Below are 12,193 nucleotides of genomic sequence, written 5' to 3'. Positions count from 1 at the left end.
CTTCTGTTGGTTTGTCCTAATGAAAATTGTCATTTTTGTTTTAAGCCAATAGTAACAAGATAATAGTTCATTTTCTATCTGTATTATAATCTTTTTTTAACAACTCAAAAAACCAAACTTTACCATAAGAATTTCCTTTAACAAAAATGCCTGAACTCGTCTCTAATTTGTCAGGACTGTCTGCTTGAGATTTTTTTTTAGACTTATATACCACTTATAGTGCTTTTACAGCCCTCTCTAAGCCATTTATAGAATCAGCATATTGCCCCCAACAATCTGGATCCTCATTTTATCCACCTCGGAAAGAAGGCCGAGTCAACCTTGAGCTGCTGGTGGTAAGATTTAACTGCTGAACTATAGCTAGCAGTTAGCTGAAGTAGACTGCAGTGCTGCATTGTAAATCACTCTGCCACCCCGGCTCTTTTAAAATTTTTGGATTTTTTTCAATGAAGGTTCCTACTTGGAGTCGTTCTTCGATTAGGTAAGTTTCATCCTTCCACAGGTGCTTAATGTTCATTCAAATGAGCATGCCCCCAAAATTGACCATTTTGGAGGTTTGCATGCTCACTAATGAGAGCTGGACCTCTTGCTTTGAATTGAGCAAGCAACCTCTGAATTGTTCCAAGCCTGTAAAAAGCAATTACCCAGAGCCTAATTCGGTACCCAATATAATTTTGCAATCAGTAGGCTTTCCTCACCAAAACAGTCAGAAGTTGAATGAATCAATATAATAATACTGAATATTACTGATAAGCAGAAAGCAACTCGTGGCTCTGCCCACAAGCATTGGCTCAAAAGATCATGTGAGTTAATCTATGCCCTTCAGAGATGATTCTTGTGGGCAGAGCCATGTATTGCTTTTTGCATATCAGAAATACTTTTTATACATAACAATATTAATACAGTGGGACCTCTACTTAAGAACTTAATTTGTTCTGTGACAAGGTTTTTAAGTAGAAAAGTTTGTAAGTAGAAGCAATTTTTCCCATAGGAATCAGTGTAAACGCAAATAAAGGAAAGAAATAAAAGCTCGGAATATGGGTGGGAGGAGGAGGAGGAAGACGAGGACGAGTCGTGTTATCTAGAAAAGTTCTTAAGTAGAGGTACCACTGTATTGGTTTTTAAAAACCCAATCTTTTCTCTGAAGGAAATACTGACGTTTTTAGCTGACATTTTTTCTAGCTCTGCATAGCGAATACTATTCAAAAGAAAATGGAAGGCACTGCACTCTTAATAGTAGCATTCCTTAATTGATTAAAATCAAGTATGATTTGGAAAGATCAAAACCAGAACTAAAATGTGTAATTCTGTGGTTGTAGCTCCTTTCCTTTTAGGAAAATCAATCTACCAAAATGATGTCTGACTGGCTACCATTTGTCTCATCTTACAGGATCAACAAATGCATTAAACTCAAAAATCCCCCAATTAATTTCTATCAACGGGGAGGCCATTCTACAGATATGTGTGGGTCCATGTATTGCCTGTAATGCAGCCAATGAAAAATAGTTTGTGAAAGCCCTTTCTTCACCTTAGGGAAATTTGCAGGCGGTCACAGATTCTGGGAAGAAGACCTCTTTGGTTTTGTGGATCAATTATCTTTGCCATTACCTTTGCCAAAACTCAGTATTGTCAATATCAAAGCTGGGGTTGATAGCCATCTTCTGAATCAAAACACTGTTGTGTCCAAGACAAAACAATTGCCTCATATCAACTAGTTGCTGTGATTTCGCATGGGTTATTTCCAATGTTTATCTAGTGTGATAAATGATGGGATCAAAGGGTTAATATTAGAAATTATTTCACCATCTTTGACTCTAAGGCAGAGGTCCCCAACCGCCGGTCCGCGGACCAGGACCGGGCCGTTGGGGGTTTTCAGCCGGTCCGCGGTGCCGCTGCCCTCCCGGCAGAGAACATTATGCAGGACGGGGTGGGGCGTCGGGCGGTGACGCAGCCCTCCACACTTCTCCACAGGGCGGGGAGAATCAGGAGGCTCCTTTGGCGGCTGGGGGCTGCCTGGCTTTGTGATTTTGGCTGGGGAGGGAGTTAGGAAGGTCCTACTTCTCCCCCCCCAGCCAAAAATTCAAAGCCTATCTGCTGGATACGGGCGATGAGTGGGACAGAGCGGCGCGGAAGCCTCTTGCAGCAGCTGCCACAGCCACCGGCTTCGGCGCCGCTCATCCCGCCCATCGCCCGTATCCAGCAGAAGCTGCTGCCCGAGTGCTCTTGGCCGGCGGGATTCAAAGTGCTGGGGTGGGGGGTGTCCTGACAGCCCCCCCACCCCAGTGCTTCGCCTCCCGCTGGGACACCCCCCACCCCAGCACTTTAAATCCCGCCGGCCAAGAGCACTCGGGCAGCAGCTTCTGCCAGACACGGGCAATGAGCGGGACGAGCGGCGCCGAAGCCGGTGGCTGTGGCAGCTGCTGCAAGAGGCTTCTGCGCCGCTCTGTCCCACTCATCGCCCGTATCTAGCAGATAGGCTTTGAATTTTTGGCTGGGGGGGGAGAAGTAGGACCTTCCTAACTCCCCCCCAGCCAAAATCACAAAGCCAGGCAGCCCCCAGCCGCCAAAGGAGCCTCCTGATTCTCCCCGCCCTGTGGAGAAGTGTGGAGGGCTGCGTCACTAAGCTCCACCCCTCCATAACCCCACCCCCATATGACCAAAGCCCCCCCCCCCCACCGGGCCATGGAAAACTCGTCTAACTTAAAGCCGGTCCCTGGTGCTAAAAAGGTTGGGGACCTCTGCTCTAAGGCATGTACATGCAATACAATGTTCTTTACCCATTATGTTGCAGGTTTGTTTTGATAACATCTATTATAAGGACATTGTTGTATTTAGAAGAGTCTGCGCATTAAAAATGCCACATTTTTCTAAGTATTCTAAATTGATAAAAAATATTGCAAGCTACTTTTTAAAAAAATTTGCCCTCTTGTGGATCTTTTTTTCAAGCTGCACTGGTGTTTTATGATTGGTAGGATGCATAAAGATTCACGCATTATCTTTTTTCCAAATATAGAGTATCTTCAATGCCTCTATCTGGCAACATTAACCAAAATTACATTTAAACAGCCCAGCAATGATTAAAGCAGCCCAGCAACAGCCAGTAGCATTGAAGCAACCACAACATTATAAAATTTCAATCCATTGGGAGTCATTGTTGCCCTATGATGGACCACTTTGCCCAGGTAAAGGACATGACAAATGTTAGTAGGCATATAGATATTCAGTAATCTCAGTATTCAGTTTCACTTGAAGTCTGTCAGTTGCCTTCAATATGGTTCAAACAAAATTGCAGACATTTTTTTTTTTTAAACCAGCATTACCAAAGGTTGGATAGTCATTAAAAATAGGGTAGATTGAATTTGCAGTATTCATCTTACTGAAGAAACTGCTGGGATTTTCATGACAAGGCTAGTTTAAAAATGCCAATACATTGAGAACTTCCAACAGGAATACAACTTTATCTAAACAAAGCCAAGTCTATTCCCAAATTTCAGTACCAAGATTTACCTAGATACAACATAATTCATCACTTTGAATACTTCATAAATTGTGAAACCAAATAGCACACCTTGAAAAATGTTAGGATATTCATGCAAATTATGATTCTCATCCACAGTATTCTTCCCTGGTGTCAACATTATTTAAATTTTACTCATTAGCATCTCATATTTTCACTTTTTGTACTATATTGAAACATAATACCTAGGGCCCTGTATTTTTTCCAAAAACTTTGCAAGTAATATAGGTTACCACATAACTGAAATACAAATGACATTTATTAAACTGTTTATAATTTATAATATTTTTATAGCAAACATTTAATATGCATAGCATTTTAAAATACGTAAATGTATTATGATAAAATACGTAAATGTATTATGATAATGCATTGCCCAATATAAATTAATTTATTTTAAAATACGTAAATGTATTATGATAATGCATTGCCCAATATAAATTAATTTATTCAGTTTTCTTAAATCTGATAGACCTAGTTTCTATTATTATATCTTCTATAAAATGTTTGAATTCTTTCTAAGTATTGTTCAAAAATTCTTTGTGAAGAAAAAAAACATTTTAAAAATTCCAGTTCCTTTGAGGACTTTCTGAAAGTATTTAGAAACTAGTGAGAATAGTTTTTCTCTGCTTGATGATATTCCAGCACAAGAGTTTTGGAGTGTTACCATCATGCAACATACAGAACTGACCAAAATTCTGGAAACTTTTTGGGAAAAATATTTTTGAGGTTTGATGGCTAATAACATAACTTTTTAAAAAAATAGTACCATAAAATTTTACATCAACGAAAAGATAATTTAATCAAGAATGTAATGCAACAAAATTTGTTCAATTATGTATTCTATGAAGTGTTATAGCCAAATAAGCAGAAAAAGGAAGCACAACTTGCTTAGGTTTATATCAGGTGGCTTTCCTTCATCTAATTGTAACCAATGAATATGAGTGTTTAGAGAGCCAATCAGATGTCATCTTGTTTTGGCAATGAGCCAATCAGATCACAGTAGGATTCAGTTATTGATGTCATATATGGAAGCTGGCAGGAGGACATTTATCAGTGTGTTATATGATCGCAATCAAGTTGATTGGGTTTTTTGTGTTCTTTCATTTAGTAAAACATAATAAAATTAATGGTGGAGTTGACTGGTCTTTCAGAAAGCGATGTAAAGTAGTACTATTGAGCAAGGCTATAGTTATAAAGAAATTAGAAGGAAAATTAGTATAAATTTAACCAAAGGTGGCATTTCTAAGTAAGGTATAAGGAGAGTATAATGAGCCATTACAAACCATACTGGTAAAGGTAGGAAAAGGTGCACAACAGCAAGTAGTAATAGAATAATTAAGAGATTGTGCCTACATGACAGAAGAAAATTATCTGGGTGTATACAAGATGAAATGCCACAATGTGATGTGAAATTCAGTGCAAGGACTGTTCGGTGCAGATTGCAGAAATTTGGCCTAAAATTTAGAATTCCATGAAAAAAGCCACTTTTATCTCTCAAACAAAGGTTGAAAAGACTAAAGTGGGCTAAACCCCATGTAACCTGGACAGAGGATATATAATTTTATGGTACTACTTCCCCCAAAAAAAGTGTTATTAGCCATCAACCCTCAAAAATACTGAACACTTTCCCCAAAAGGATTCCACAATTTTGGCCACTACTGTATATTACGCTTGGTTTCATTGCAGGCAAATTTTCCATCTACCTGTCTTAAGCCTGTGAATTGGCCTTCCACAGACTGAAATAGACTATGCATCACCTCCAAATACTGTATATCATGTTAAGGGAAAATAGGTTATCCCTCATACATGTTTGCAGGTTTTTCAGATGAGTGAAGACAACTTGTTTCTTTAGTGTCACAAATTCACAGAATTTATGTTTATTGTTCCCATTGTAAAAATACTTGCAGACATTAACTTTGCACTCTATAAACTTTTCTTTTACCACAAACTCTCTCAGAGCTGTAATGACATCTCCAAACATCTTAATGAAATGAGCTGTAATGTGACAAAATTCATGTCATAATATTTTGTTAAGTTTATAAACTAATACTTGTGTTTTGTGCAACAAACAAGAAAAGCTGTATTTTAAAAATATGTTAACAACCACTTTAGTTTTGTACATAACCACGTGAGCAGAAACACAATTTCATAATGATAAATCAAGGTTTTAACAAGGACAGCTTTGCTTTCTTAGCTATATTTGTACAATTAAACAAAGGATATGAATTTGAGCTGGCACTGGTTTTAAGCAATATTTTCTATTCATTTAGGCATCTGCTGGGAGGGATACATAAAAAAAGGGTAGAAGCCACATAGCTGTGCTAGGCACTCAATTTAAAACTGTCATCATCAGTTACTATTTGTTGCACTGGGACTAGGAAGAAAAAAATCTGGCACCACTTTGCTGTGCCATGGAAACAGTTCTATGCAGTTTAAACAATAATTCTGTTAAACTGAAATAAAGATTATACGTTCCCCCAAGAATATTGGTATCAGATTTTATATGTATTTTTAATCCAGATCTTCCTTACAAATAAACAACTGTGAATTGAAGCAGCCAAGTCCATCCTTTGCCAAGCTAATAATTCAAGATATGTGAGAGCTGATGTTAGAACCTAACTGCTTATTTCTAGACCTAAAACGTTTTTTAAATAATTACCCAAGCAAATTGGTAACAGGGACTTTACACTTTTAGAGTGTAGCTTTTATTTGCTGAAATGCAAAATTACATAAGATAAATATGATTGAATCAATAAATTTATTCTGATAAACATGCGTGTTTTAGATTCAGAATAGCTTTGAATATGCTTTTAAGATAATTGATCTTGGGCTTGAGGGCATATAAACATGAGAGAAATAATGGACCTAAATGTCCAACCTGAGTGAAATGTCAGGGAATAAAAATTCATTTCCATGTAATCCAATCTGTAGAATTGAATTGTCTTCAAAAGGCAGACAGCTTTTTAAAAATTTATTTTCCTTTTTAGATTCTAATTCTGAACTTCATTAAAAAAATTTTTTTTAAAAAGAAATGATCAGCCAAACCAATTTAGAAAGGAAAAGTCCAGAGAGGGGAAGCTCATTTAATTAATTTACAATAATTTACAGTCATTTTGTAAAAAGGCATTACAACTGATCAAACTGTAGAATGCCTGACTATTTTACAATTATAGGTACAGAATTTAAATATTCAAGCTTGTGATGAAAAAGCGGCAAGGTGGTCGCAGCATATAACGTAAACAAGTAGCTTTGGAAAGTGAACTAGGTCATTACATCCTTTGAAAAAAATCCCCTTTCCTGAAATACTATCACAGATTATCATGTGAATACTCATCTAAAAGCATAATTTAAACTTTATTCGGGATAAAACTATTGACAAGGAATTCAGATTAAGATCCAATCTAAGTTGGGCAGTGTTGAGGTCCCTGTAAAAAGTAAACATTTCCTATTTTAAAAAATGTGCCACAACATTTGTAGCACAGTGCAGCATTAAAACTTTAAATACAAAAATATTTCTTCTTCTGTGGGGATAATATAACTAACATACTGGAAAGTAGTAACAATACTGCTACTCAGAGCACATCCGGTCCACATCTTTCAAGTCATGTAAGGCAATTACTGTGTTAGTTTTATTGTGTATGGCTAAAAAAGAAGTCCATGAAATGTTAAGTCTTTGCTATGTTTTCCGATTACTCCACATATGTTCCGGTGTACTTTTATGATCCGTTGAATGGTCAAAAGGAGATCTATGTCCTAAAGGAGATCGAGAACCATAAGGCGACCGTTGATCTAATGGTGACCTGGGCCCACTACTGGAAGCTCTATGGTCCATTTGCCAGTCTGAGTGATACCTATAATCTCTTGAAGATTTATGATGACTGTAGTCAGAACTGGATCGATGATCTAAATGTATCCGGTGATCTAAATGTGATCGACTGTCCTTAAAACTTCCTTCCAGATTCAATCTTTGATCTCTATTTCTGTGATCATCTAACTTTCTATGTTTACTATCATTGTAGTATCTGAAAATCAAGAAAAATAATTACTATAGTGGAAAGTAACTTAAAATAATATAGCTTTAGAATCTGTACCCCAAATTTATTTATAAAGGTTTCACAACTTTCTAAAAGTAAGGCTGCGTTTTTGGAAACGTTGCATTTATGTAATTTGCCAAATTTAGAAACTACCCATTCACAGAAAGGAAGATTTGTTCCCCCCCACCCCTCCTGTGCGTGTGTGAAAATTATTTGGACATAAAAGTTGAAAAGCAACCTTATTCAAGGTATCTGCTATAATGGCATGGGATTGGTTTTTCCTGTCCTTTAGTGATTATGGAACTCAGAATTTTAAAAACAATTTCCAATGCATATATTAATTTCACAAGGTGGAAACCCATCTCATGACTGCAGTAGGAAAGAATATAGTTTTCTCTTTAAATGATGATTCTTGTTATAATTAGCCTTTCAAAACAGATGCCTTTAATATTATCATATGCGTATATTTAATATCACACCTAATCAGCCACCTGAGCTGACGAAAATCACAAAAAGAAAATGAAGAAACTAAGTAGGATATGCTGGGTCAATTACTCAGAACATGTGGAAATAAATTTGGATTAAAAAGGCAGATTCTACAGGAACAGATGAAATGTGCAACATAGATTTCATTCAGGCGCCAGTACAAAAATTCTGTACATCAGTACTCATGACCTTTTCCACCTAAACTATTGGATATTTTTTTGAACAGGGAAGTGGCAATACTACTGGCTTATAATTAATATACTTGATGTAGTCCCTGTGGAGCCACCACAAAGCTTCTGCATTGATACAGAGGCCACAACCAATTTTTACTTGTTAAAAAGTAGTGACCCATCGGGACTCCAGAAATGTGCCTTCTCTGTAAAAGCACCTGCCCTCTGGAATGAGACTCCCCCTAAATATGGATGTCTTGTGGTGTTTTGAAGGGACTTGAGGACTGGGTTTTCTTCTAGAACTTTGGTGAGTGAAGTTCCCTTGCTATGTGTGGATTTCTCCCTTTTTCATTCCTGTCTATTTTTAGCATTTTTGCTGTGTTTTATTTTATTACACTTATGAGTCAGTGACATCCAGAATTGGGTAACATATAAATTTAATAAACACATGAATAAAATAAGCACTGGAAGTCTATTGTTATGCAGTTAGTCCCCGAGTTTCCACAGCAATTGGGTCCATAATTTCCATTGCTAAGTGTTATAATACTAAAGAGAGATACTATATGGCTGCATTTCTTGGCAAGGGCAGTATCTGCATGCACCTTCCAACAAGCAGTCAGTGAGGAAGTCAGCAGGAAGTTGCAAATCCCAGGTGGTTTACAAGCAGGATGGCAAGCAGGTAAGTAGCCACTGCTGGGTGGGAGAGAGTGGGAAGGGGATGTGAAGATGGCTGTGGGAAGAGAGTGGGAAGGGGATGTGAAGATGGCTGTGGAGGCAAGGTCCACGTCTGGTGACGCTTGGGCTGGCTGCTGCTGGATGGGAGATGGGAGAATGGGAGATGGATGGGAGAAGGTGCGTAAGTGGAAGGGATTAGGGTGACTACTTCTGGGTGGGGGAGTGGCTATGTAGGGTGTGGCTGGCTGGCAAGGTGCATGTGCCCAAGGGGCTGCTGGAGGGTGTGTGGATAGGAGAGGCCCATCTGAGCAACTTGTGACCCTCTTTACTGGCTTCCCCACTGATTTTGTTTGTGAGAAGCTGGTAGAGATGGTCATAAATGCAATCACATGAACACAGGATACCGTGACTATCATAACTGTAAACTAGCTGCTAGTTTGACCATGGAGGGTATTGAAATAGTTGGAACTTCAAGCACCGGTTGTAACCAGCACTCAATCAGCAGAAATTGTAACTGAATAATTGCTGAACAAGTGGTTGTTAACGGAGGAATATATGCCAAGTACAAGAAGAGAAACTAATAGTCGCTTCATACTGTCTTTAACTGGCGTCTTACCTGCTCTCCCCCCCAGTGTGTGTGTGTGTTTGTGAGAAGAGAATCAACTTCTTCTCATGTAGATTCATGGAGTCTAGTGCATAGTCCTGATCCTTTTCTCATCCTGTTTTTCCCTACTACATTATAGTTTTTGTTCAAGATGAGTTAAGTATATTATTAATTTAAAATTATATCAATAACTGTTATCATTTTATGAACTCAACACATACTTATCATATTAATCATAACAATTATGAAATGTCTGGCAGCACTGGACTCAAGGAACGTCACAGGACTTACCTATTATCCTGTTTATAGTGATCCCAATCTCTATGATCTTTTCCATTGCTGTAAGTGGAATAAGGCCTTTTTCTTGAGTCACTTTTTTTGTAAGACTCTCCATGAAGTCTGTCTTTGTGATGATCATGATACTGTGATAAGTATCTGTCAGAGGAGTAACTGTCCCTACTACTGTCATCATGATTTGTGTTCTCTTTTAAACGTTCCATATCTGCTTAAATGGAAATAGAGTTGCATCAGCAATTTATATGCTTGCAAATAATTATCTACAACATAAGATATTTTATATTATTTCTAGCAATATACATACATGTCTATGTAAATTACATTTTTTTTTAAATCGGAGAACTGAAATTCAGGGGACCATATATACTGATTGTTATGCAATTTGGTTTGTGGAAAATATAAAATAAATAGGTTTATACTAAACTGGGAATGAAAATATTTTCCCATTTCATAGAGGTATTTAAAATTGAAATATGAAAACAGTATTCAGAGTATGTCCTTAAAATACAATATGTGTAACAATTAGCATAATAGTTAATAGCTTACCTGGATTTCTAATCAAATTTGTGTTCATACTGCTATTGATATTCTGTTCATTATACTGCTGAAAAAAATAAATAAAATATTATTGACGTTTTATTTGATAACTTTCAACTAGATCAGGAATCCCCAACCCCCAGTTTGTGAACTGGCACCAGCCTGCGACATGCCAGAAACTGGACCACACAACAAAGCCCCATCCATGGGATACATTTTTTAATATTTTGTTTTCATAACAAAACAGCATTATCTGCGTGTATTTAATAATCCCTCCCTCACCTGTGTTTCTTGGCGCTTTTTAATTGCATGTTTGTACAATTTGTGTAGTTTTCTGGCATCAAATTCAGTAAATTTGGAAACAAAAATCCATAAATTCCTAAAATTGAAAAGAAAGAAAGAAAAAGATTTAGTCTTTAATTTTAGGAAACTCCTTTTAAGCAGGTTACACTTCTCTATAATCAGTAAATTATTGCTATGATTCAACAGTACCTTATTTATTGGATGTTCTTATTCAAAGAGAAATTAGACCATGTTCCGGATAAAAAATGAATTAGGTGGTATAATTATGGAATAATTTGCACAAAAATACAAGTCTTAAACTGGGCAGAGAATACTTGGTTCCAACATATTACTTTAACACAGTAGCGGCTGTAACAGATATCAACTTCCACCTAGTGGTAATCCTATAAACTGTTTAATGATAAAGTAACTAAAAGCTCAGTAGATCTGTTTATTTACTTACTTTCTCCACTGTTTAATTTGTTCAGGATTTGTATATTCTTTTAGACATTCAGTTATATGGTCTCCAATTTTTATGAGACACTGTCTAGTATGTTCTAATTGTTCCCTTTCTGAAAGACCTTTCTCTGGTCTATCCAGCTGTTTCAGCGCTGCTTTGACAGGCCTCATTCTTTCTTTACACTGTAAAAAAAATGATACCCATATATTCACAAATATTCAGAGTTCTGCTAAACAAGTTTATACTTGCACACACACTAAAATTTGTAGCAGAGTGATTTCACTTACCCCTGTTCTCTTATATGGAAAGCTTTCTATTACAGACTAATTTTATATTAAACATCGGATTAAAATAATCAAAATTTAAAAGTAACATTATGCACAAGTAGATCGGCATTATTGAAATGGAAAAAGCAAACAAATTTCAGAGGTATCTAAGTTACCTATTGCAACTTGCACCAACTTTTCCCTATTATTTCAGGTTCATGGGCACATTCTGAACTGGGAAAGTGTCCCAGGATCAGTAACTTAGTTCTTAAGTGGAACTCAATTTCTATTCTTTTGAAATAGCAATGGATTTTCTACCATTTTCTATGGTTTTGTGTGATTCCTTTTCCTCATCTAATTTTGCTCTTTCCAGCAACCTTAATCAGAAATTAAACTATCTTCCCCCATGAACAAAACAAAAAGAATCTCAACCCATCTACAAAGTCCACTTTTATTTAGAATTTATAAAAACAAACAAAAATTTGAGAATGTTCAATATGTGCAGTATGTGGCAAAGGATCTTTTAATTATAGAAATATGGAGTCATGTAAATTTAATGCATTTTTGGAACTTTAGTTAAAAATCAACTGTATGCAATTCACACAGCATATAATTCACAAACAAATATATAAAGAGTTAAAAGTCTCTCAAGTAGCTAATTAACGTGCAGTAGAATAATCTAACATTCAATGCTGCAATAGATATCCTCCTAAAAGAAGATCTAAAGGGTTAAGGTGATAGGCCAGGAGTAGGAAGATCAAGCTCACTGGGTGACTTTTAGACCAGTCACTCTCTCTCAGCTCAGCACACCTCATGATGTAATTCTTGTACAAAAAAATAGAAGCGCTAACTCTTAATTGGA

At 36.8% G+C, this 12,193-nt stretch overlaps 1 protein-coding gene across 3 annotated transcripts in view; it reads right to left on the bottom strand.

Moving 5' to 3' along the window:
- Positions 1 to 6,568: 6,568 nt before the first annotated feature.
- CHD1 (chromodomain helicase DNA binding protein 1) overlaps positions 6,569 to 12,193 on the bottom strand; it is a 74,337-nt gene continuing 68,712 nt past the window's right edge. For 2 of the 3 annotated variants that reach the window (XM_070742981.1, XM_070742982.1), the window contains exons 33-37: positions 11,069 to 11,247; positions 10,606 to 10,702; positions 10,333 to 10,390; positions 9,781 to 9,991; positions 6,569 to 7,542 (exon numbers count right to left, since the gene is read on the bottom strand). In XM_070742981.1, coding sequence (XP_070599082.1) covers positions 7,197 to 7,542; positions 9,781 to 9,991; positions 10,333 to 10,390; positions 10,606 to 10,702; positions 11,069 to 11,247 — 891 coding nt within the window. In that variant the 3' untranslated portion in view covers positions 6,569 to 7,196. The remainder of the gene's footprint in view (positions 7,543 to 9,780; positions 9,992 to 10,332; positions 10,391 to 10,605; positions 10,703 to 11,068; positions 11,248 to 12,193) is intronic. The other variant, XM_070742983.1, reaches the window with a different exon arrangement.

This window comes from Erythrolamprus reginae, chromosome 2 (genome assembly GCF_031021105.1).
Source record: "Erythrolamprus reginae isolate rEryReg1 chromosome 2, rEryReg1.hap1, whole genome shotgun sequence".
In the NCBI taxonomy this organism is placed as follows: Eukaryota; Metazoa; Chordata; class Lepidosauria; order Squamata; family Dipsadidae; genus Erythrolamprus; species Erythrolamprus reginae.
The sequence above is the reverse complement of the archived record's forward strand: the minus strand, read 5'-3'. Positions and strand labels throughout refer to the sequence as shown.